At 42.9% G+C, this 25,985-nt stretch overlaps 2 protein-coding genes across 4 annotated transcripts; both read left to right on the forward strand.

Moving 5' to 3' along the window:
* The first annotated feature begins 2,577 nt into the window (after window positions 1–2,577).
* SMIM28 (small integral membrane protein 28) lies at window positions 2,578–6,085 on the forward strand. The gene is made up of 2 exons (XM_036316591.1): window positions 2,578–2,688; window positions 5,702–6,085. The coding sequence occupies exons 1-2, from the start codon at window positions 2,578–2,580 to the stop codon at window positions 6,083–6,085; spliced, it is 495 nt and encodes a 164-aa protein (XP_036172484.1).
* Window positions 6,086–19,010: 12,925 nt separating this feature from the next.
* Window positions 19,011–25,411, forward strand: HEBP2 (heme binding protein 2). 3 transcript variants are annotated; one of them, XM_036316590.1, is made up of 4 exons: window positions 19,011–19,443; window positions 20,003–20,138; window positions 20,931–21,111; window positions 21,474–21,615. In XM_036316590.1, the coding sequence occupies exons 1-4, from the start codon at window positions 19,336–19,338 to the stop codon at window positions 21,550–21,552; spliced, it is 504 nt and encodes a 167-aa protein (XP_036172483.1). In that variant the 5' UTR covers window positions 19,011–19,335; the 3' UTR covers window positions 21,553–21,615. The 3 variants fall into 3 exon arrangements, with proteins under 3 accessions (XP_036172483.1, XP_036172481.1, XP_036172482.1); XM_036316588.1 differs by lacking the exon at window positions 21,474–21,615 and adding an exon at window positions 24,799–25,411 and having other exon boundaries at window positions 19,012–19,443; XM_036316589.1 differs by lacking the exon at window positions 21,474–21,615 and adding an exon at window positions 24,853–25,411 and having other exon boundaries at window positions 19,019–19,443.
* Window positions 25,412–25,985: the final 574 nt, after the last annotated feature.

The raw sequence follows: 25,985 nt of genomic DNA on the forward strand, positions 1-25,985 counted from the left end.
CCAAATTCATTGCAAACTTACCAGGTCTGAAATTCAACTCCCAATCTTTAAAAACTAAGACAACATGCCTTCTCGTTTTTTCCACTCTCTGCAAATGACAGCAGTCACCTTCCAGTTTCCCAAGTCTAAAACAGAATCCTTGATCTTTTTTTTCATCTTACACCATGTTCAGATCAAGAAATCCTGGCTCTGCCCCTAATATATATATCTAGAATTGAGAATCTCACCACCTCTACTGCTACTACCCTGGGACCATTATTTCTCCCCTGAATTATTAAAAGCCCCCAACTGATCTCCCTGCATTTGCCCTTAACCCCTATTTCTATTTCACACAGAGGCCTGAGTGATCCTTTTAAAGTGAAGTCAAATCTCATCACTCTCTGCTCAAAAACTCCATGTGGCTCTTCCTTTTTACTTAGTGTAAAAGCCAAATTTCTGACAATGTTCTATCAACCGTGCACTCTGTGCTGCCCTCCCACCGCCACATATCCTCTCTGACCTTATCTTCTCCTTTCTTCCTGGCTCGCTGCTCCAGCCACCCTGACCACTGGCATTGTAAGAACTTACCAGGTATGTGCGTGCCTCAGGGCCTTTGTACTGGCTGTTCCCTTGGTCTATAATGCTCTTCCCTCCTCTCTTCTTTGCTCAGTCCCCTTAAATGATAGCTTTTTGCTATCACTTTCCCTACAAAGAGATGCTGACTTCCTCCTTTAAAATGCTCTCCTTCCTTCAGCATTTATTTTGCTCCTTCACTGCTTTTTCTCTATAGCATTTGTCACCTTCTGATATATATTTCTTATTTGCATAACTTGTTTCTCTTGGTCCCCAAAAACATATCCATGGAAGCAAGAATTTTTCTCTTACTCATTCAGTGCTGGAGGAGAGTCAACATTGCAGATGCATATGTAATGCTTTTGATCCAGACTTCCAATTTGAAGGTGTTTAAGTAAGTAGATAAGGTGGGGAAGGATGGTCCATGTTGAGGTCATAATATTGGCAAAACCAGTGACATGTAAAAAAGAAAATACTAGACTGGCCAGGTGCTTCTAGTGTTATCAGTGTGAGGATATGGACTTGACTTAAAATAGAAACACATCAATGGTACAGGGCAACATTTTAACTGAAAGCACGAAATCAACTTACTCCTCAATCTATAATAATAAAAGTGTAATATGCTAATTAGGCCAGACAGCCGAATGACCTTCTGGATGTCCTTCAGGACAATCTTCCGGACAAAGGTGGGGCTGCAAGGGCTGAGGCAAGCTGCCGCCTCTACAAGGGCTGAGCCCCTTGCACGAATTTTGTGCATTGGGCCTCTAGTAAGAAATAAAAGGATGACACATTTATAATACCTTAACTAATAATAAAAAGAAAAAGAAAAGAAATAAAAGGATGAAATGACAAAGGAGTTCTACAATAGGATTCTGATTGAGGCACTGAAAAATTCAATGCAAACTTTTATCATGAATAAGAAGTTTGGCAAAGTACCAAATTGTAGCAGGGAGAGCATCTATTTTTGAAAAGGCGGTGGACACTATGGATCCTTCCAAGAATATTAGATGTATCTGCAAAGTTCAGAGTTCACCACCCCAAAACCTATCCATAAACCAACTGGGGCCAGTGATTGAGACTCTTAAGGAAAAAAAAAAAAAAAAGGCCCAATTAAGAAATATTATTTCAGCGTCATGGCAATCACTTGGATGGAATGATGCTTAAATAAGGATGTGGGTAGTTTCAACACTGAGGTGCAACAGTTTGGGTAAAAATGTGAAGCTTAACCTTACTTACCTAAAGGAAAGAGAATCCAACCACGTCTTAAATGTTTTTGCAAATATGTAGAAGTAAACATCCCAAAGTTACTTCTGTGAACCTTTACATTGAATGTTTCTTATTTTACGTTTACAAATAATGTTATATTTTACAAGATAGTCAGACTGTTCTGGTATCGGTAATTTGATCTTTTTTTTTTTTTTAAATTGAAACCAGTAAACATTCCAGCCAGTCTCAGCTATTGTCTGTCTGGCTTCTGTACAACATTATCATTAGCATCTTTCATCTAAATAATTCACTAAAATGTTATTAATGAGTCTTATTTCTCTACCAAATACCCCTTCTCTCTGTACCATATTATCCAGGAATAATTAAAGGAAATTCAGTTTGGGTAGTTTTTCTGGCTCAGCTCTGTTTCTGGAGAAGGATGCGGGAAGGGAGAGGAAGGGAGAGGGTCTTATGTCTAAAAATAATCAGTTCTTTATTCTCTAAGACCATTCGTTGCACTATGGTGCTAACGCAGAGAACTCCTCAGCCTGAAACCTGTTTTGCATCTGATATTTGATGCCAGCCCTTACAGTGATAAAGGCCACGAAGCAAATCCAGAGGCACTGAATTTACATACAATCAGCCCTGAGAGGTCTCTCTGGTTGGTTTCTTTTCCCTGTTGTCACTCATTAGAGAACGAGTTTACCCACAGCCATCAGCCCAGCACATCCAAGCTGGACCGGGGCCAAGAACGAGCAGCACTGTTGAAATCTGGGCAGCGAGGTGGAAGGCCGAGCGGGGCACCGGTTGGATGAAAACATGCGAGGCCTGCTGGGCAGCAGCTGGAGGAAGTTTGGGCATGCTGGCAGGGGCACCTACGAGTGGCTGACGAGCGAACCAAGCCTACCTCTTCAGGAAACCCAGCTGCAGGTCTGTACCTATGACTTCTGCCTTTTCTTCCCCAAGTACATCAGGTTTAAACCAACAATGCCTGTATGTTTAGGATCTTAAAACTTAGTGGCAACATGTTACATGGTGGGCATGACAAAAATCCGATTTCACTGATTGGTGTGGTCTAAGGAAGTAACTTGAAATTGTATTTCTTTTGACACACATATTCTAAGAATACCTGATATATCAAGTATGTCAAAGAATACCTGAAGTTAGGAGCCAACAAAATGTTATGCCTTGGTTTTACAGTTTTGTTCTTTGCTCAGTAAGCAATGTCTACACATACAAAACTAAGAAACTTCCTTTGGCTCTCCGGCTGAGTAATGACCACTGTTTCTAAGAGAAGCCAAGATCTTAGTTCCAAAAGGGTAGCAAAGGGTTAAGGAGGTTCTGTCTCAACTAAGACAGCTGCTCTGTTCTGTCTGGGAAATCACCAAAGAAGCTTCAAGCTGAGAAGCATTAAGGTAAAATATTGGTAGAAACCTAAGACTCAGAATTAATTTTATCATCAGTAGGGAAATGAGTAGGACCGCTATCCCTTAAGAAAAAGGGAAACAGACCTTTTTTCTTGTTTTCTGGAAAATCAGCTGATCCGATTGGTATGTAAGTTCTGCAAAACCACCTTTTACAGAAAAACACTTATACATGTATATATAATATTTTTTTCGGCAGTTACACTTTTAACTGGATATTCCTTTAAAACATTCCCTGAACAACAATGTCTTTACGTCAGTATACACATCAGAGATATATTAAAAGTTAAGAAACCACTTTGAAGGAAGTGAACAAATCAGGACATCTAATTAAAGAAGTAAAGATGTCCATTCTGCACTTTGAAAAAGCAGAACAATTTGAACCTATCATGAATCAGTAAATAAGCAAATTAAGGGTGCCATAAATGTGTCCTGCAGCTCTATGCATCTCCTATCTGGAAAACAGGAACTCTTTATCTCAAGAAATTGTCGTAATCTGCTGCATCAGATAAGCACTGCCCCTCAGTATTTGGACAATTTAACTCTGCCCGTGGAAGTTCTGATTACAGGAGTAGACTGTGGTATTTCTCCTTTCACAAATTTTTGCAGCTAGTATTGATAATACCAAAAGTGGCATAATGGTGAATAACAGGGTTTATTACATAAAACCTGTTAAATAGAATTTGAAGTATCTTTATGTCTTATGCATATTGAACTTCCAGTCTGTAATAGAGTATTTAAATGTTGATGCCCACAACTGTTGAGAAACTATGATTATCCATAAAAGGGATGGGGAATTAAAAAAAAATCATGCAAAATGGCCCATGTTTATCAAGATTGAAGAGTGATTTTTTTTTAGTACTAAGAGATAATAGCTTTAAATTTTTTAATGGTTCATTTAGAGAGAGAAAACATAGTTAAGTTGCTTTTTGATTTCTTAAAAGTTGTGGTAAATTATTTATGAGTCCGTCTACTCTTACAGCTTTTGTAATCAAAGTCTCTCATTACATCACAACAGATTTTAAGTGAATAGTTCTGATAATAAACTAGATTATGTGTAAGAAAACAGAAAGAATCCATAGTTTAGAAAGATTAAGAATCACACACATAAAAATATATTTTCTCTGAAAATATTTATGTATTAAAATACAAACTTAGGAATGTCAAATTTTTCCCTCACTAAATTTTCAGCCTAGCAATAGATACAAATACATAATAAACACCTAATACCAAGTGCTTTACATATAGTGATTCACTAAATTCTCACGCCAACCCATTTAAAAATGTTATTTTCATTTCCTAGAGAAGAAGACCTAGGCCCAGAGGGCACCAGCGAGTGACCCGTGGTCACACAGGTACTAGAAAGTGTTCTGAAATCCAAAGCCAGAGTGCTCAAACCCATACACTATGCTTCCCAACAAAACCTTTTATTTTTGTGCACTTTTAGCTAAAATATCTTACCAAAGACAAACATCTGGCAGCACAAATATTAAATCACCCAATTTTCAGTCAACACACATACTTGTAAATTCTTTAAGAAGTAAAAATAATTATATAGTCAATGCTAGATAAGCCAGTCCCTTAGAAGGTCATGATCAGAAAAACAATTGTTCTTTCCACCAAAATCAAGAGAACCCAGCTCAGTTTTATTATGTTTTATTTTAAACAAGTCGATAAGGAGCTTAGTATTTTGTTGTCTTAAACACAATTATAAGGCTTTAATTTTTTTTTTATCTCCCTCTTAGAAGTGGGTACAAATATTTACATTTGCTGCTGTATGCTTTATATAATAAAGAAGCTTTTTAATATTTCGTTATTTCCTAGTAGCTTCATGTAAAGTAACATCTAGGCAGTTTGCAACAGTATTTATTTTTGTGTTATTTTCCTACCTTGCTATTCAAGTATCACTTCATGCCTGTTATAGTATTTACTCCAGCAGGACTCATAATTATCTTCTGAGCTAATACTAAAAATCAAGAATTTATGTGCAATTCTTTTCCTTAAGAGTTCAAACTTTTCCATTTTTATCCTACAAATATTTCAAGAAAAGAAGAAAAATTTAAATCTATCATTATAAGAATCAGCTATCAAATCAGATTAGAAATGTTATTTACCTGTGATATAAATACATGTCAGATTTTGCTCCACAGTTAAAGAAATGAAGTTCCATAGGATTCGTTTGTGGCAATAAAACGTTTATTGGTCTAATGCTAAAGAAAATACATAAATAGAGCTATTCAAAGAATGCGTGGTGGGCCTACCTTCTAAAATGTATTCTAATATGTATCCTTTAGGGGAACTACTGTAGGGTGTCATCCATGTGAATTTTGGACATGTTAAATCCGTACTTTATCTTGTCACTTCGCTTTATTCCATGGAGGCTCAAGTTCATTGGCATAAGTGAACGAAAGAAAGAGTGATTTCTAGAGTGAGCGAGTCATGATGAGAAGAATGAGAGATGAAAGGCAGGCAGGGCTTGTCTGTCGCCATCTCCTAACTCGGTCGCATTCTCACTCCAGGGCACCCAGCAGATCAGCTCCGCCAAAGACGACGTGGAGCCCTTCCTGTGCATCCTGCTCCCCGCCACCATCGTGCTGTTCCTGGCCTTCCTGCTGCTCTTCCTGTACCGCCTCTGCAGGGCGCCCCGGGCCCAGGGCCAGGTCTTCAGCATCGACCTGGCGGAGCACCCGCCCGCGGGCGAGGACACGGACTTCCTGCCGGGCCTGCCCTGGAGCGGGGAGCAGGACTTCCCCTACTCGCCCCTGCCCGCGGAGGCGGCCCCCCTGTCCGCGTGTCTGCCCCCCTCCTACGAGGAGGCCACCAGGAGCCCGCCTGGGGAGGAGGCCCCCGGCCTGGGCCTGCCGGAGGAACAGGGGCCACCTGGGCTGCATGAGCCCGTCTGAACTGCCCTTGGAAACCATTTAAAACCCAGCTCTCCCCCTGCATGGACCAGGAGGCCGACGCCCGGGTGCCGGGGACAGGAGGCTGGGGGCAGGCTGGACACAGGTCAGTCCAGGTAACCCGTCCTCAAGCTCCTTAAGGAGAAACCTGCCCAGGTTGTGCTAAAGATGCCCGGGCTCTTCTAAAATGTGTGGCGCTCGCGAGGAAAGAGTAAATAAACGGAAAGTCCTATGTGTGCTGAGAAAAAGAATTACAATTACTAGTGAGCGTGAGAGCTAGCTCCGAAGAGACAACAGAAAAATGCTGAGAAGCCAAAGATAACTGCTTTTGCCACAAATAAAAACGTTTCCTCCTACACAGGCCTATCCAGGGCCTCCTGGCCTCCCTTCTGGGCGAGGCCTTCGGGCGGCTAGAGAGCTCCAGGAGGAAAAAACACCTCTGGGGCCTAGGGGTCCACGGTGTTGTGAATAATGGTGAAATGTCTCAATATTAATAATGAAAGTACAGATATTTGCGTACATTTTTGTTCAAAAAATAATAAAGCTCTCCCAAATCATCTCCTCCTTAGTGTGGCTCGTGCTTCCTGGGGTGGGAAGGGTAGGGTTAGCTGCGTGGGCACGTCTCGCCCTGCAACAGCGGGGACGAAGAGCTGCTGCTCTGACACCCTATCTCAGGGGTCACTGTGACCGAGGGAGACGCGCACCAAGCAGCACTCACACAGTAAAATCCGTGTAGCGTTGGAAGGTAAAGGTCAGAATTTGGGTCACCTGAGCAACATGGATTAGCTCTAACCTTATAAATCACATAGTTCAAACTCTTGCTTCACAGGTGTCAAAACTAGAGCTCAGAGAGTCTAAGTGAGCAGTCCGATGTTCAATGTCTCCGAAGAGGCCGAGCCGGCCTCTCTGCCCTGGGCGGCAGCACCTCCCACGGTGCCAGACGTTCTCCCAGAAACCCGCAAATGGGAATTCCAGTCCATGCCCCGGCCGGGGGTCAGGCCTCGCAGTAGGATGAGCACAGCTGAGTTGGGACTAGATAAAAATCCCCCTTTGTGATTTCACGTGGGGAGGTGGAGGTGGGTCACGTGCCACTTGGGAGACTGATCAGAATACCCATGAGGCTGGGGGGTGATATGTCCAGTCCTTAAATTCTTATTCCACAATATAACTTTTTGGGAAAATATTTTTTACTTTTTTTCACAGTCAATGAACAGAAAATGGTGGCTTTTTAAACCGCTTTGGATGTGAACATTTTAATGCTAGATATGCAATGTGGCACAGTTTTAGGAAAATAATCTAAAATAGGATACATTTCTTTATAAATGTAGGAATAACAGTACCTTGGAGGACTGAAGCAAAACGTAACCTATTTGAGTTCAAATGAATGCAAGTTCTTTCAGGAGATCTATATGGAACAATTCCCTTGCGGTCTTTAAGGGAAGTAAGTAAATAAATGGAAATGAGTGGCTCAGCAGACAGCCTGCTTTGGGTTTTATTTTTATTTTTTTAATCCTAAGGCTCTAGTTCTGTGTGAGACTCCGTTGATTCTCTCCCAGCTGTGTTGTCTTCCTTCTCCTTGTTAACAGAACCCTGATTTGGTTCTGGGATCCTGGAGCCACCTATGTAAGTCAGACCAGAGCCCTCCAACATCAGAGGACTTACATCCTGATAGTTAATCATGCAGATCTCGATGCCTTTACCAGGAGAAAGGCTTGTGTTTTGTTTTTTTAAAGGTTGCCTAATGTTAAAAATAGACACATGAAAGGAAACACTTTGCCTCTTTGCTGGATGTTAAGTGTCTGCATGTGATGCCCAGGGCTGCTACAGCCATCTTGCAACCATGAGGGCTAATACTGAACAGTGAAGGGCTAATACTGAACAGTGAAGAAGAAAGATGGAAAACCCCTGGGTTGATTGCATTCAGCAGAGCAGCTGAATTAACCCTGCAACTATCTCTATATTAGTGAAAGCACACCCTTCCTACTGCTTTACACCATTTAAGCCAGGCTTGCTACTTCTAGAAAAAAGCATGTCAACTCCTACAATTTCCAAAGCTATTAAGGAAATGTATTGCCATGTTTTAAAATGTTCTAATAAGACTTATTTAAAATAAGTAGTCAAAGCCAGGACTCATTTGCAATGTTATCTGAGATCGAGGGAAGGAAACATTTTCTCTTATGGAAGCAACTGAAGCTGCGGAACAGGTGAACTAGTAGCCAGGCGTGGCCACACTACAACCCACAGGCCAAATCCCACGTGCAACCTGTTATTGTACAACCTGAGAGACAAGAACGGTTTCCACATTTTTTAAATAACTGAATAAAACATCAAAAGAAGAATATTTCATGACACATGAAAATTAAATGAATTAAAATGTTGGCATCTATGAACAAAGTTATTGGGACACAGCCATGCCCACTTGCCTATGGCTGCTCCATCACAATTGAGGAGTCACAACAGAGACTATATGACTTTCAAAGCCCAAAATATTTACTATCTGGTTCTTTAACGAAAAAGTGTGCTGACCCTTGTACAGACCAGTGGATTTCAACCCTAGATGCCTGGTGGAATAACTTGAGGAACTTTTAGAAATACTGACACCAGGACCCACTTAGACCAATTAAATAGAAACAGATCCAGTGATTCTCATATGAAGGCCAGGCTGAACATCATTACTTTAGGTAACGTGAGGGGCCACAAAATCCAGGTGAGCTTCCATGTACACAAACATACGGTAACAGGATTAGAGAAAACTCGACGTATAAATGTAGCTTTGAGCCATTTTATAACCCGACATTCTCGGTAAACTCTTTCTGAAGCTATCAGCCTAACCTGCAGTCAACTGGGCTCACCAAACAGGACTTCCAAGCAGAATATTAGGAACCGAGTAAACAGTGTACAGTGTATCCTTGTTTAAATGTTGACAGCTGGCAAGCCCGGGTAGTACGGGCTGCTAGCAACCCAAGAAGGGCAGAGTGGAGTTGAGGAAAATCCACAAATGAAAGAACCAGACTGTTCACAGCTAAGAAGTCTTTTGGAAGAAATAACTGTAGCCAGAAAAGATTAAACATGGGAGGGGGTATAATAGAAACAGTGACTAGAATGTGGACATTTTCACGAAATTCTACCTTGGATGAGAAAATATCACTAATGCATAATTTTATAAAAAGAAAAAGGAGTCCATTTCTGGTCTGGCCTGTAAGAAGGTTGGTAGTCAAGGCTCTATCCTAGCAACAAAAAAAAGCTGAACAAACTGGAAATTCAACATTTCTCCTTAGTTCCATCAGAGAACTGAGGTCACAAACCACCTCCCCCAAAGAGACAGACAGACACAGAGAAACGTGACTCACCGGGGCAGGAGTCCACCAGCAGGAGCCTCCTCGGGAACCAGTACCGACGGGGAAGCTTGAACTGTAATTGACGGACTGCGGGGCTTAGAGGACAAACTCAGAAATAACTATCTCAGAAGGCCCCCGGCTTTGTGCCTTCTGCCCCCAGGAGCCCCACAGATTCTCCCAGTGAAGGCCTGAGAAAAATCCCCTGCAGCTTCTAGCCAGGGGCGGGGAAACGGAACCACTTGGAAATCCACCAGAACTTTCTGCTCCTCTTAACAAGGCCTGCCCTCAGGAGACACCATTTAAACAGGGCCTCACCTGCCCTTGTTTTATCAGAGCCTGAGTGTTCCGGGGAAGGGAAATGCCCAGCCCCAGCTAGCCTAATGCAGAGGAAGGAAAATAGCCAGCCCCAGTCCCCTGGCCACCTGGTGCCACTTAAGAGGGTGAAAAACAAAAAGAAAACCCAGAGAAGCCCTGGTGAAGTTCCCTGGCAGCGGCAAAGGCTTCCAAGACTGACACCTAATCACAGGACTATGAACACGCCCCCAACACCCTCCTAACCACCACAATAGTAAAGGCCTGCTTACTGCACTTTCCTTACCCAGCACGTCAAGTCCACCATTTTAAAAGGCAAAAAGAGACGGAGCAAGCATCAGAACCAGACTCAGATATGGCCCGGATGTTGTTGGAAGTGTCAAACCAGAAATGTAAAATAACTATGATTAATAGGCAAAGGGCGCTATTGGAAGAAGTAGACCACATGCAGGAACAACATGCTGTCAGCAAAGAGACGGAAATCCTAAGAGAACCATGAGAAATGCTTGAGATAAAAAACATGGTAACAGAATGAAGACTGTCTTTGATGGGCTTATTAATAAACTGGACACACTTGAGAAAGAATCTCTGAGCTTAGGGATATGTTAATAGAAACTTCCAAAATGGAAAAGTAATGATTAAAAAAAACAAAAACAAAACATACACACACACCACAGAACAGAATATCCAAGAACTGTGTGAGACAACTACTTATAACAAAGGTGTCACATACCTGTAATGGGAATATCAGAAAAAGAAGAAAAAGGGAAAGAACCAGAAGAAATACTGAAGCAATAATAATGGCAAATTTTGCCAAATTAATGTCAAGCCATAGATTGATCCAGGAAGCTCAGAACATTATGCAGAAATAATACAAACAAATGAACAACAAAAACCCTATACCTCCGCATATATTCAAACTGCAGAAAAGCAAAGATAAAGAAAAAAAATCTTGAAAGAAGCCATTGGACCAGGGTAGGGAAGGGGGTGGGGAGGGAGAAACTTATCTATAGAAGAGCAAAGGTAAGAATTACACCTGACTTCTCAGAAACCATGCAAGCAAGTGGAGTGAAATATTTAGTGTTGAGAGGGGGAAAAACCACCTACCTCAATTTTGTATCTTGAAAAATTATTCTTCAAAAATGAAGGAGAAGTAAAAAATTTCTTAGGAAAACAAAAAATGAGGGAATTTGTTGCCAACAGACCTACCTACCTTGCAAGAAATGTTAAGTTTTTCGAACAGAAAGAAAATAATAGAGGTCAGAAACTCTGATAAAGAAAAAGCATTACAGAAAGAATAAGTGACGGTAAAATAAGCATTTATATTATTCTTACTCTTAATTAATCAGATCACAATTTGTTCAAAATAATAGCAAAAATGTATTTGATGATTATAGCTTTTGTATAAGTAGAATGAACGACAGCAATGATACCAAGAACAGGAGAGAGGAATTAAAAGTATTTTTGTCATTATAAAATACTTACACTCCCACAAAGCAGTATAATGTTACTTGAAAATGGACTTGGATTAGTTGTAAATGCATATTACAATTCTAGGGCAACCACTTAAAATTGCATTTAAAATGAACTATAATTGATATGTAAGAAAGAAGAGAAAATGGAATCCTATTAAATGTTCACTTAAAGCCACAAAAAAACAGGAAAACAGTGGAAGAGAAAAATAGTAAGAACAAGGGCCCTGAATAGAAAACAGTAACAATATGGTAGATATTAATCCAGCTATAGCATTAATCACTTTAAACTTCAATGGTTTAAACACACCAATTACAAGACAGATATTGTCGGAGTGGATTAAACAACAAGACCCAACTACATTTCATCTACAAAAAATCCACTATAAATATAAAGATACATGTAAATTAAAATAAAGGCATGGAGAAAGATATATTATGTTAACACTAATAAAAAAAAAAGTAGCAGCTATATTAATTTCAGACAGCAGATTTCAGAGCAAGGCAAGTTATCAGGGATAAAGAAGAGCTTACATAACAATAAAGGGATCAGTTCTCCAAGAAGACATAATAATCGTTAAAGTATATAAACCTAACAACAGAGTGTCAAAATACTTGAGGCAAAAACTGATAGAACCACAAGGAAAATTAATGAATGTGCTATTTTAGTTGGAGACTTCAATACCCCTCTATCAGAAACAAACAGATCTAACAGGCAGAAAATCAGTAAGGACATAGTTGACTTCAACAACACCATCAATCAACTGGATATAATGGACTTCTGTAGAGCACTTCACCCAACCACAGCAGAAAATACACTCTTCTCAAGCTTGTATGGAACATTCACCAAGACAGAGCACACTCTTGGCCATAAAACACACTGTAATATGTTTAAAAGAGTAGAAATCATATAACATATGCCCTCAGACCACAGTGCAATTAAACCAAAACTCAGTAATGAAAATAGCCAGAAAACCCAAAGTACGTGGAGTTTAAACAGCACATTTCTAAATAACTCATGGGTCAGAGAGGAAATCTTGAGAAAAATTTTAAAATATTTTGAACTAAAAAGGAAAATCAAGTTACCAGAAGTTGTAGGATGCAGCAAAAGCATTTTATGTGTACACACTTACATACACACCTACAGAGATTGTTTTAGAAAGCAATATAGTTTGTATCAAGAACTTAATTTCTTCTCAAATTACTCCAGATAACCCACATGCGGTGTGTAGTTCCACTTTTCCCATATCAGAATTGGGCATGATGAGCATCAACAATCTCTTGAGCCCCCCCGGTCTCAGCACAGTGCAGTCCACTGCACTGCAGAGTTAAAACCTGTCCTCTCCTCCAGTTCCCCAAGGCTCTCAGACAATGCGCATGGTGGGATGGTTTGAAGGACCAATATTAGCGTTCATCTTCTCCATCTGGATGACTTTAGGCACTGGATCTCCTTGGTTCTAAATTATTCATGATTTACTCCTTTCTCACATTAGTAAGACCTGCCTCAGAGGGCCATTGGAAGGGTCCAATGGTAGAGCCCATGTCTGTCCTAAGGGCACAGTAAGTGCTGGCTTCTTTCTGTATTCATCATCCTATATGATAGGGCATGTGTTCTCACTCTCTTGTAGCAAAACTGAACCATCTCAATTGCTTGGGGTGGGGCTAGAGCCCACCTGTCCATCAGCTACACCAGGCACCAAGTCCAGAGCTAAAATTACTTTTAGAGGCTCATCAAAATGTCATAATTTCTTTTAAAATCAGAATTTTAAAATTAACCTTTGGGGGTCAAAGATTATAATAATCTCTACATCAATACCATCATTAAGTATAATTTTTGTTTTGTTTTGTTTTTTACAGGGGAAGGGACCCACCAAGGCAAAAAATGCCTTAGGCCCACCACAGTCATAATGTGGCTCTGGGAGCAAGACTATCCCAGTTCAGTGCAAGCCAACTTTAGGCAAAGAAACAAGAGAAATCTGAAATTTCTTTTAGGGGAAATAAGTACTGATTTCTCTCTCTCCTTTACCTACACATGGTCTTAATAAGCTTTCTCCTATAGGTGAAATGTACAAGAATACAACACGTGTCTGCTCAATGGCAGCAAACCAGGAGAGTCAAAACAACAGATTTTGGTTCTTGATGAAATGTTCCAGAGTTTTTATTCACAAAAGACCATATGAATAACTACCATTTATCAGGATACGACCTGCAAGGCATTGGGCTAAGAGATAACTTTGTATTACCTCTTGGAATCCTCAAAATCATTTTAGGTGAGTATCATCCATTTGTACAAATGAAGAAACAGATTCAGTAAGGCTGATCCACGTGCCCACTGTCACGCAACCAGAAAGTAGCAGGGTTGGGATGGAAAGCCAGACTCAAACATGGGTTATACCTCGAAGGAGGCACCTTCTTCTGACCTGGAGTAGGGCTGCTTTGTACGTTGAAGGACATAGGCTCCAGAAGTTGTGACTATGGCAAGATTGAAACTATGGTTGGCCCAGAAACCGATGCCCAATTCCAGTTCACAGGTATTAACAAATATTTCAACTCTTATACTGGCATAAGCAGAATGGATTATGCACTGGCCACATACAGAGACATTGCTTTGATTATCCTGTGAAAGTCTAAAAAAAAAAAAAAAAATCTCCAGCTGGGAAAGCAGCATTAATGGATTCCTGTAAAGCAACCTGTCTGTACCTCATCCATTAAGTCCTCATGCCTGGGAAACTAATGTCAACTCATCATGGAATATTCAGTTCATATAATAAATATGGACCTGGGGGAAAAAACCCATATTCCTAAACATTAAATAAAAACTCAAAACCAAACTAAAATGCAAATATATAATATATTTAAATACGAATTTAAATTCATGTAAAACCTGTAGTTACATGAATATAGAATAAAAATAATATAATCTGCAAATAATATTCCTTAAGTGTGAATGCAAACCAGCTATCCAGAGAGTAGACCCCAGAGGTACTGCAAGGCAGCTTTCAATTGGACAGGACACTGGGAAGGTCACCTCAATCAGTGCTCTTCGAAGCATGGTCCATGAAATGGTGCTGGCTCACAAACTATTAGTTACCAGTCCCAGATAAGATAATTAGAGCAATTGACAGTGGGTGTGTAAAGACTGCATAGAAATTTAACATTTTTACAAAATCCATGCACATCACCAGCGGACTCATCTCACTGAGCATGATATAGACCAAGTAAATTATTCTTGAACTTGTGAGTTAAGAAATAGGTAATGAGCTGTAGCTAGTCTTGTGCAGTAGAATCATATATTGGTTTATGATGGACCAGAATTGTCTTTAAAGGGAGGGGGTTCTTCATTACAGACAGCTTGAGGAGCACTGACTTAGAAGGTGAAATGTCACAGGCATTGCTGCTAAGCTTCCTCCATCTTGCCACTGACCCCTCCCATGCCTGGAACTTATTATGAACATGAGACTCAAACTCAGGTGTAGAACGGCCTGGGGAGACCATTATACAGGACCCATAAACAGGCTGAGAACTGACTGGTTCAAGACTGGGGCAGAGTGGCTCCACTTCCTAGAACAGGGAGCACTGAAACACCTCTGTTCTAAAAGTCATTAGGTAGTCAAGTCAAATTCCCACCAATTCTGTAATTTGTCCCAATCGGGGAATAATGCAATGATGCTGGCAACAGCAAAAGCCCCATACCTAAGAGCTTAAGGGAATATCTTAGCAGCCCTACATTTTTAGAAAATGGTCTTCAACCACGTGACCTACTAGAGACATTTCCTCCTAGCTGTATAAAGGATTTAGTTTATTTTTAGAGCTTTTTTGAGAATATGAGTTGTCTAGTTGTGGGGTATTGGGTTGTCTCCTTTTTCTTCAAAAGCATGAACATGAATAGCATCTCTCTTTTTTTTTATAAACACTCACCACAGTTTCAGAAGTTATATCAAGCCTTATATTGATTAGAATTAAATTTTTAAAGACATTCCCAGCTTCAGACCTTAGCTTTCTTATCCTCAACGCCACATTCAATAAATGGCTCTTCATTTTCTGTGGCCCATGAGCGAGATGGTTCACAGGTGCACCTAAGAACACTCAACCACGTCTATGTGTCTGATAAATTCTAACCGGCACTCATTCAACATTTATCAAGCAATTATGTGTCAGGCACTGAGCAAAATGCTTAGCATAATAGGGGCTTGCTAGGTTGTTTTGTATCTTAATAATAGATGAGTATTATAATTCTCACTAAAAAAAAAATAAATAAATAAATAAAGGAAAAGCTGGGCAAACAAAAGATTACATTTCCTATTGTAAGAATACCAATTTTATAGTCATTATATCTGAGACAGTGGTAACAATAAAAAGACCAAATAGTTATCCTGGTAGGGTGCTCAGTGGTTAGAGCCTTTGCCCAAACACCAAAGGGACTTGGGTTCACTCCCTGGCCCCTCTCTGAGGCATGTGCAGGAAGCAACCGATTGATGTGTCTCTCTCACACCAATGTTTCTCTCTCTCTCCCTCCTCTCTCTCTCTAAAAAGCAATGGAAAAATAATAGCCTACGGTGAGGATTAACAAACAAGCACAGACCAAACAGTTAACTACATTGTGGGTGCAAGAATGACCCCAGAGTAAAGAATGACCTGATTGAAAAATATGTGGAGTAGAACCAAATTTTCTTCATTGCTAACACCCACCAGCACCACCTCTACAGCACTACACATCGAAGATACTCTTCCAGCTATTATTCCCGAAAAACGAATCACCCCAAAGTTAGTGGCATTAAAATAACAACAATTTGTTATGCTCACAGATTCTGTGGCTTCTGTGGGGTTAGCTTGTGTCTGCTCCACGACCTCTGGGGCCTCGGCTGGAAGAACTGAGGATGCCCCAAGGTGACTCAATGGTGGGGGCCTGGAGCTGCCTGAACCCTTGGTCACTCACACGGGAGGTGGTTGATGCCACTGTCAGCCAGGACCTCTGCTCGGGACCCACACATGGCCTCCATGGAGCTGCTTGGGCTTACTCTCAGCATGGCTGTTGGCTTTTTAAGAGTAAGTGTTCCAAAGAGAACTGGATGGAAGTTTCTAATGATCTATCCTCAGACATCACACAGTGCGACTTCTACTGTAGTCACGCACCTGCCGAGTTTCAGGGAAAGGGAACATAGATCTTCACCTCTCGGTGGAAGGTGTGGCAAAGTCACATTATAAGAACAGCATGTTGCACAGGACTTAATGTTGCAACTACTTTTGGGAAATAAACTCTGCCACAAATATCAAATAATCAATTGGTGACTAAAAATATCAGGGTTAAACATTGGTGCTTGCCTCAGTTCTTTGAGTTCTTTGAGAACACAGCGTGACCGTATTCCAACCCTTAAGGCCTTATGATTTGCTTTGGTCAATGAAACATGGATGGAAGTGACTTATGTAACTTATGGTAGGAAGCACTGACAGCCAATCCTCATCATCCATAGACTCTGTATTTGCAAACTCACCAACTTGCTAGTATGTGTTTATAACTCCAAAAGCAACCCTCACAGCACCCTCTCCATCGCTGGTAGACATGTGCCTGCGTAGAGCACTGAACAATGTGAGCCCCTGGGTGCACATGTTCCCAGCTGAGGTTAAACGAAGCGAAGCTCTGCCCTCTAGGTTCCGCTCTCATACAGTAAAAAAGGTGTCCTTTTTGAAATCTATGTAGTGCCATGTTTTCAGCATTTTTGTGCTTTCGGTGGGTGATTTCGCTCTTTAAAATGGCCTCAGGCACAGTGCCGAAGTGCTGTCGAGTGAGTTCAAGCACAGGAAGGCTGTGCTGTGTCTTTTGAAGAAGTTATGCTGGTTGTGAGTTCAGTGTTAAGGATTTAACGACGTATATTAAATTAGGTATCTTTGTACAACAACACACATAACACACCAGTAGATCAAAACGTTCAGGCTCACAGGAACCCTAACTCTGAGTTTCCTAGAAGCACGGGTTCAGTACTCATTTATTCAATGTTCGCAGTGACTGGACTGAGCATCAGCTGTGCCTACTGTTGCAGGCCTCCCCTGGGCCCTCCTCCACGCACCCCCCTCCCCCACTAGGCTGATGAGGAAGCACCTGGTTATAAAAGCACCACACACACCCCTGTGAACACTGATTAATTAGGAGCTAATAGAAATAACAATGTTACCATAATTAATCAACAAGAAAACTAGCTAGATTGTTTTGACATATGAGTATAAAACTTGAGCCTTCTGAATTTCATTCAATTTGTTCTAATGCAAATCCTATTATCTTGAAATAAATCCTTTGCTTTCCTTCCTTCTGTTCTTTTATATAACTAATTATCACCTTGTAAATCATAGATAATTCAGCTTAGTTACCTGCTGTTATCTTCATTAATTGCATATTCCACACCTTATAAAATAAGAGTCTCCAAATTTAGCCTCAGTTTTTCTATAAAAAGCCCCCCAAGAAGGCATTGGTAACTGTAAAAGGTACTCTGCAGATGAAAAGAAAAATAGATTTCTTAAACAAAAATGTAAATACTTCCTTTTCCCCTTAAAAACTCTCTGTAAAGTAAAATTATATTCTCAATTTTGCAGTCAACTAAGCAATGAGTCACAGCTGTTACTTAAGTTAAAATAAACAGGCAATTTATAAAAAATGTCAAAATTCATTATTTAGCCTTTACTAAATAATTCAAAGTTAGCTCTGTGTAATAGATTTGATATAAACACTAGGAAGCATCACGTGTCTGCATGCCACTCTACACACTCGCTTGGGCAGGGAAGGGTAAGGAAAAGAGAGGACATCAATTGCTTAAATAGTACTAGGACCATGGAATATTCTTCAGGAATAAAAAGGAATGAAATATGTACTGATACATGCTACAATGCTACATGATGACTCTTGAAAACATTACACTAAGTGAAAGAAGCCAGTCACAAAAGCTCACATATTATATGATCCCATTTACTTATAGGAAATGTCCAGAATAGACCAGCCTGCAGATAGAGGGCGGATTAGTTGCCTAGAGCTGGGGGATGGGAGTTGGGGAGTGATGGCTAAAGGGTATGGGGTTTCTTTGGAAAGGGGGTTGATGACAATGTTCTAAAATGGATTGTGGCGATTGTTGCACAATTGTGAATGTACTAACCACCATTAAATGGTGCACCTTAAATGGGTGAACTACATGATGTGTGAATTTATCTCTCAATAAATCTCTTAGAAAAAAATAAAGATAGCCAAGAAATTTAGAAAGCACTCGAGTCTAGCCCATGTCCCCACCCTTTTTCTTCCTCTCCTCAATCATCTTCCCTTCCTCTTCTACTCCCCTCGCGCCAGCCTGTTAGACTTGGTGGGGTGACTCAGAGGTTTGGGCGTCCCTGGAGAGGTGAGGCCAAGAAAGGAGGACAGCTCAAGGCTCCCTCCAAGCATGACTGTGGTCCATCTACTTCCTTCAGGGGCGGCACTAGGCCACCTTCTTGGTGTAAGGCACTACTAACCCCTGGCTGGGCACCGACCCAAACCTCGCTTGGAGCTCTCTGCCCACCGGAGTGCCAACAAGAACAGCCGAGTTCAGGGTCGCCAGTGCGTGCCCACCTCCCACCAGGAGAAGAGACTCCCTCCTGCCCTTCACTGGATGCACCCATGGGTGCAGGCTCTCGCTCACCCCCTCCCAGGATGAGAGCTGTCTGCAGAACCCGCTCCCAGCGCGGGTGGGGCTTGGGAGAGATTCCCGAACCGGTTCCACCAGAAACCGCGCCAGCCTGCTGCCCGGTCCTTCTCCCACCCCCAGCCCCTCTGGCTCCCACGGTGCACACCTCTGCCTGCCTGTGCACTGAAAACACGGGCGGAGGGCGGGACGGGCGCCAAAGAAAGCCGAACCCCAGCGGCCCCGCAGGCCAGCCGCCAGCCTCGCCCCTGCGGAAGGGACCGAGCAGGGGGGAGACCCCGGCGGCTGCTGCCAGGGCTGGGAATCGGGTCCCCGGAGGTCACAGGTCTCCTCCGGCCAGGCGCGGGCGGCGGCCGGCGGCCGGGTCTCCGCACGGCGCTGCGGGAGGCGGGGCGCGCGGCCGCGGGGCGGGGCTCGGGACCTCGGCGGCCAGCACCGCGCACACCAGGCTCCTGCCCGGACCCGCGCCGCCCATGGCCGAGGTGCTGGAGCCGGAGCCGGGGCCCGGGGCGGCCGAGGGCGCGGAGGCCCCGGCGGTGGAGACGCCGGGCTGGCAGGTCCCGGAGGACTCGGGCGCCCAGGTAGGAGCCTCCCGCGGCACGAAGGGTGCGGGCCGGGCCGGGTCGGGGGGCCTGGGAGGCCGTCTTCGAGCTGATTTGTGGTGAGGCCGGAGAGTCCCACATACTTAAGGGAAAAGTACTATTTTAAAATGGTCTGAGCCCCGAACAAACGGGAAGATCCTGTCGGTGAGCCCCAGCCCCAGGTACTGGCCACCTCTCAATTCCTTTGCTTTGCGGGCGGGGAAAAATGAATCAACCTTGTCCCACAGCCCGAGGTGGGGCCCTCCGGGCCGAGGGACCCTTATAGATGCTTGTTCTTAACTTGGGCTGACTTCCCACCCCCATCCCCCTCCCCTCGGCCCACCCCCGCAGCCCGGTGTTCGGGGCCTGGGCTGAAAAAGCGCAGAACCGCAGGATGGGAGCCGAGGGGGAGGGGCCCGGCCCGGTGGAGCCCGAACCTGCGGCCCAACCCAAGTGGGGCGCAGCCCCTAAACAGGACCCAAATCCAGGCCCCGGTACTGTTGCACCTCTCACCCTGCCTTTTTAGAATGGCTTCCTCCAGCTTTCTGTCCCATTTTAGCCTGAAAGTTACGAGATCCGACACTATGGACCAGCCAAGTGGGTCAGCACCTCCGTGGAGTCAAGGGACTGGGATTCTGCCGTCCAGACTGGCTTTACCAGGCTGACCAGCTATGTTCAAGGCAAAAACGAGAAAGGTGAAGGCAGTTTTCCTTGTAATTGTATTTGGTGGTCGAGTCCCCCGGCTTATTCTCGAGTTTTAGCTTATGAAAGCAATACAACTTAGAACAGAAAAATAACCAGGTCAACAAAGACTTACTGTTTTTTTCAGCCCCTCATCCTTGACTGTGTTCCTCTGGATGAGCTGGGCCTCTGTCACTAGTGCTAAGGCCCTTTTATGGCTGATGCTGGACTGGTGGGGTGAGAGACACCAGGAAGCAGGTCAGCAGGAGGAACACAAGATCCAGAGTCTCCAGACTGAGCCCCAGGTTCTGGCTCTGAGGTTATTTATATTCCAGCAGGTCACTTGGCCAATGGGGCTTCAGCTTCTGAATTGTAAAAATAATGACTGGACGATGTGATCTCTGATCTTCCCTGCTGTCCCTAAACCTTTAGAATTTAGTAACCAAAAATATTAATAGTACAGAAAGCGCTTACTGTGGGCAGTGGATAATTGAGTCATTTTGGTCTTACTTTTTAATGATGGAAATTATCTTAAAGGTAAATACAGGGTGGGGCAAAAGTAAGATTACAGTTTGCTCGGAAAATAATACAATAGTCAATAATACAAGAATAAACTCTGTTTTGCATACTCACAACTGTAACACTACTTCTGCCTCCCCTTGTATTTATGCCAGTAGCATAAAGTAAATCGAGACACTCAGATCACATAATAGTAGGTGAAGTTTAAAAAGTGGTGCTAAATTCCCTCCCTACCTTTGCTTTCACGGCCTCCTTTGTGTTTAAATATGTATATTTTTATGGCACAGAGATGAAAATAAAGATGACAGCTCCAGTGATGAGCTACGTGGAGCCGGGTTCGGGTCCTTTTAGCGAGTCTACCATTACCATCTCCCTGTATATCCCCTCCGAGCAGCAATCTGATCCGCCGAGGCCTTCAGAGTCAGATGTCTTCATTGAAGACAGAGCGGCAATGACTGTGTTTGTGCGGTAAGTGGTAGGTAATTTATAGCCCTGCTGACTGCTAGTTTCACTGTCCTGCACTCTGTTTAGCGCTGATGCAATTTCAGTAGGCTTTTCACCCTTCCACAGAAACAGGCCTAATGCACTTTTGTGGCGTTTTCCCACTGGCTTATTTCATCTAGGTTACCAAGGGTCTGTTGCAAAATCTAATCAGTTCAGTTAATGCAGAGTCTGTTGCATACCTTCCACAAAGCAGACGCAATGCAAATTATTTCCCCTTCCCCCCAAAAGCATACGCTTACCTGCCATCTAGTTAAGCCCGAACAAAATACCTTAACTCCCAACTTCTAGGTCCTGATAACCCCAAGCTCTTTCCTTCTGTTCCCCAGCACAAGGGATGGCTGCTGCCTCCTGCGGTTATTCCCTCTGCTAGTTTACGGGTGCGTTTTTACTTTTTCAGAATTCTAATACCTGTTGCACTCATTTCTTGTATTAAATTCTCCGTTGAAATTTTATCACAGTACATGATAATAGTCTCATGTTGGAATCCCTTTATTAGTCCCTTTCTCTCCCTCCTTTCACCACCAACTGTTACAGGAATCGGTGTATCTGCTTGCTTACCTCCCACGTACACCTCAAATCACCACCGTCTGCTACAGCCCACACCATCTCCATGGAACTGCTCTTGCCACCTTCCACAGTGCACCTCCATTTGTTACATAACAGTCCATTCCCCGGGTCCCCTGCAGCCTTCGCGTGCTGACCAGTCTGTTCCCTCATACTTGTCCATCCTATAACTCAGAGTGTTGCTGTATTGTCATTCCTCTCCTCCTCGTCCACTCCTCACCCCCAGAATCACTGTTGATGCCTGTTATTGATGCTCATGTCATAGCAGGCTTGCTCTGGGTGATCTGTTCACAATGCCTCAAATATCTGTGTCTAATGACTCTCAAGTTTAATGTCTCCAGCCCGAGTTCCCTACTTGTTGGACATTTCCATGTGGGGTAGGGGTGGGGCTCAAACTGAACAGCTCTAAAAACAAGCCTTTCCCCGATTCCCAGCCTGCGTGGGCAGTGACCTTACAGTGCCTGTGTCAGTAAAGGGCCGCCGCATCCTGACAGCCTCCCGAGCAAGGACCTCCATGGCCATCACCCGCACGCTCTTCCCTGACAGCTGGTCTCCAGATGTGGCCCCTTCCCCTCAGAAAGGGTCGTGATTCTGCTCCCATCTCTCCATCCTCATGGTTACTTCCTCATGGTTATGGGGACCACACCTAAGCCATACTTTGCTGAACACAGTGCCTGACAAGGTAGAGACTCCCATGTCTACTGATCTCAGATCTTGACTGTTCCACTTCAGTAGCCTCCCAGCTCCTCTCTGTGCCCACCGGTCTCTTCCTCTCTTGCCCCCCACTGGAACTCATGCTTTTCTTATGGCGACGGCAACAAAAGCCCCAACCTGTTACTCCATTCAAAAGACTTTGTTGGTTTCTTCTTGCTTTAGGGCAGTGGTTCTCAACCTTCTGGCCCTTTAAATACAGTTCCTCATGTTGTGGTGACCCCCAACCATAAAATTATTTTCCTTGCTACTTCATAACTGTAATTTTGCTACTGTTATGAATCATAATGTAAATATCTGATATGCAGGATGTATTTTCATTGTTACAAATTGAACATAATTAAAGCATAGTGATTAATCACAAAAGCAATACGTAATTATATATGTGTTTTCCGGTGGTCTTAGGCGACTCCTGTGAAAGGGTCGTTCGACCCCCAAAGGGGTCACGACCCACAGGTTGAGAACCGCTGCTCTAGGACTTAGAATGGCACCTAGGCTGTGATAACTTTCTCTGTCCATATCCTTCAGCTCCAAGTAAGGCAGGTGTATGGGGGGAGGCTTGGTCTGTTTGTGTACGGAATAGAGCATGGATAGATCATTGCAGAACAATATATATTCAGAGAGCAGAAGGTGACTTCTAATTAGGGGCTTCAAGATTTGATTTCACCGAAGAAGTAGGACCTGAAAACAAATTTCCTGTAGGCAGAACATACCAAGAGTTGGCTATTATTAAAGAAAATAACAATTTAAAAGACAAAATATTTCTTAACACGTGATTCAGAATTATCAGTCAACATGCTGAAAATTATAGAACAGTTTTATCAATTTATCTTCAATGTTTTATGTACAGGTGTGCTCATAGATTCCTACACTTATTCAACAGGGATTGAAACGAGACTGCATGCCAGGAATGATTCTAGGTGCCTGACATTGTTGAGTAAAATAGACATGTTTGGTTTGTGCCCTTGAGAGCTTACATCTTATCTGAAGAAGGGTAGGACTGATCCTTTCCATTGGCACACTGATAATAAAACTTATGCTAAAGAAGGCGTATTAGGAACATATTTGGTTCCCTGTGTTTCCTATTCTTAACCTTCAAAATCAAATTCATCATGTTTACATGTCAGCAACTCAGCTAAGTGTGTGTCCTGTCAGGATTTAATCTCAGGATATTTTTGCTTCTTTACTTTAAAATCTATGCTTTAAATTTGATTCTTTTTCCCCACTTAAAAAAATCTTTTAAAAAAATATGTTTTTATTGATTTTAGAGAAAGAGAAAGTAAGTGAGAGGGAGAGAGAGAAACAGTTGGTTGGCTGCCTCCTGCACCCCCCACCCATCCCCTTACTGGGGATTGAGTCCAAAACCCACGTATGTGCCCTGACCCGGAATTGAACAGGCCACCTCTCAGTGCACAGGATGACGCCCGACCAACTGAGCCACACTGGCCAGAGCTTTTTCCTCACTTTCCCAGCTCCTGCTTTTCTTTTTCATTTAAATATTTTGGCTGGCTGTTCTTTCCCATCCCCAAACCTCCCATGTATCTCACTCAGACCTGACAAAGTTACTTTTCTGCTCAAACATCCTTTTAAGAATAATCTCCAAAGGTCTTAGGATGATGATATACAAGGTTCTTCCTTCCGGCTGAGCCGCACCTTCCTGAGCCCACACTGTGCCTCACTGTGCAAACACTTTGCAGTTTGCAACTTCTGTTCTTTTTCGTATCCCTCCCCTTTCCCTGCCCAGCAAAACACTCTACATTCCAGACCCAACTCAGTTCACAGCCCTGATCTTGATTTAATCATGTACTCAGTGTCCCTACGCACTTTGGTCCTGTCTCTGTTAAATCTCTTCCCAAGCTATAGAGAGGGAGCTACCAAAATGTTTGTCTCTTGCTTCAGACTGTAAGTCAATAGGGTCAAAACTACATTCATCCATCAATTAGTGCCTGTCCTTTGCCCAAGGAGAGGAAGAAAGGCAAAATGTTCTAGAGAAAATTGCAAGTCTGGAAGGGAGGCTTCTAAGTGGCTTTCAGTGTGGTTCTCGGGCCAGCAGCAGCAGCAGCAGCATTGGGACCTAGTTAGAAACCATAGACTCTCAGACCCCCTCCCAGACCTCCTGAATCTGCATGTTAGCAAGGTTCGTGTGCACATTGAAGTTTGAGAAGCAGAGTTGGAGGACGGGAAGTGTGAATTCTGTATCTACCTGCCAGCAGATGGGCCGGATCCCCCTCCCGGTTCTCCCTCCTCAGTATGCGGAGGTGACACTGAGACCGGGAACTAGAGGAAGGGAATGCTGGGTTCAGGGGCTGAGCAGGTGGAGCTTTGAAACTCGGCTTTATCCAACTTCATTGTATCAGCTCTTGCTTTTCTTTTCAGACTGACTGCGCCGGTACTAAAACCATTCATGGTTATCTACGTTCTCCTTTGTAGGTCTTTCGATGGATTCTCTAGCGCCCAAAAGAATCAAGAACAACTTTTGACATTAGCAAGCGTTTTGAGGGAAGAAGGAAAAGTTTTCGATGAAAAGGTTTACTACACTGCAGGCTACAACAGTCCTTTCAATTTGCTTAATAGAAATAATGAAGTGTGGTTGATTCAGAAAAATGAACCCTCCAAAGAAAATGAATGAGAAAATGAAAAGAAATAGCATCGCCAGGGGCTGAGCTTTAATATAGACATCAACACACCCAGAAGTAAAATGTGTGTCTAGTATCTTCTCCTTGAGAATACACATATGACTTGAGCCTATTTCCAATGTGCCTTTTTAATGCTTGAAGGTTTATCAAGATACACAGATAATAGGGGACAACATTCTATGAACATGGAAATGGTCATCGTCCTGGTGGTCTTTAGTTCTATGAGGCTCCAGAGAAATACCATGTTACTTCCCCTTCTCTGTATCATAACCATGTTGCTTTTTTTCTACTGGATCCGTGTCAATTGGATGTTATCTCCTCCAGACAGTAGCAATAAAAATGTTAAAGATTTACCTTGTGTGGCACTACTGGACTGTCCAGCTTAGAGAGGTGAAGTTAGGGTTGGCACAAAGAATTGAACTGTCTTTTGCAGCCGCTGTTACATTCTGTTGAGTCCTCCTCCCCATCTGCCCAAATCACAGAGTACCCAAAAGTTTTGATAATATTTTGTGGCAAAGATTAAACTTATAAGATTAGGGACTTCCTATCCAATTTTGATATTCAGTAAAGGTATGTTTTTCCTGAACAAATGTATACAAACATATAATTTTAAAATTCACTTGAATTTTTAAATGATTTCATGTAGTCTTTCTGGAGGTCATGTAAAAATGACTAATAAAAGACTGGGATGTCCCAAAATCAAGGAGGTTGACATTATCACCTGTGTTGGAAACTGCTTGTCCTGGGAAGATGTCACATTCAGGTGCCTAGAAGCCTGTTGGGGGGAGGGCATTATCTTTGCTGTGGGATCCTGGGGGATGACGGTTGCAAGTTGGACCTCAGTAACTTCCAATAATTAGAGCTGCCCATGAATGACACTTGTTCCATTTCCCAGCACTGGGTGGTTTAAGTGGGGACCACATGATC

This window comes from Myotis myotis, unplaced genomic scaffold (assembly GCF_014108235.1).
Source record: "Myotis myotis isolate mMyoMyo1 unplaced genomic scaffold, mMyoMyo1.p scaffold_m19_p_7, whole genome shotgun sequence".
In the NCBI taxonomy this organism is placed as follows: Eukaryota; Metazoa; Chordata; class Mammalia; order Chiroptera; family Vespertilionidae; genus Myotis; species Myotis myotis.

Bases quoted from the DNA above. Each gene is read 5' to 3' on its own strand.
- HEBP2 (XM_036316588.1), top strand. From the start codon at position 19,336: ATGGCCGAGGTGCTGGAGCCGGAGCCGGGGCCCGGGGCGGCCGAGGGC. The intron at 19,444-20,002 runs GTAGGAGCCTCC...GTCCCATTTTAG, and splicing joins CGGAGGACTCGGGCGCCCAG to CCTGAAAGTTACGAGATCCG. The intron at 21,112-24,798 runs GTAAGTGGTAGG...TTTTCTTTTCAG, and splicing joins GCAATGACTGTGTTTGTGCG to ACTGACTGCGCCGGTACTAA.
- SMIM28 (XM_036316591.1), top strand. From the start codon at position 2,578: ATGCGAGGCCTGCTGGGCAGCAGCTGGAGGAAGTTTGGGCATGCTGGC. The intron at 2,689-5,701 runs GTCTGTACCTAT...TTCTCACTCCAG, and splicing joins TTCAGGAAACCCAGCTGCAG to GGCACCCAGCAGATCAGCTC.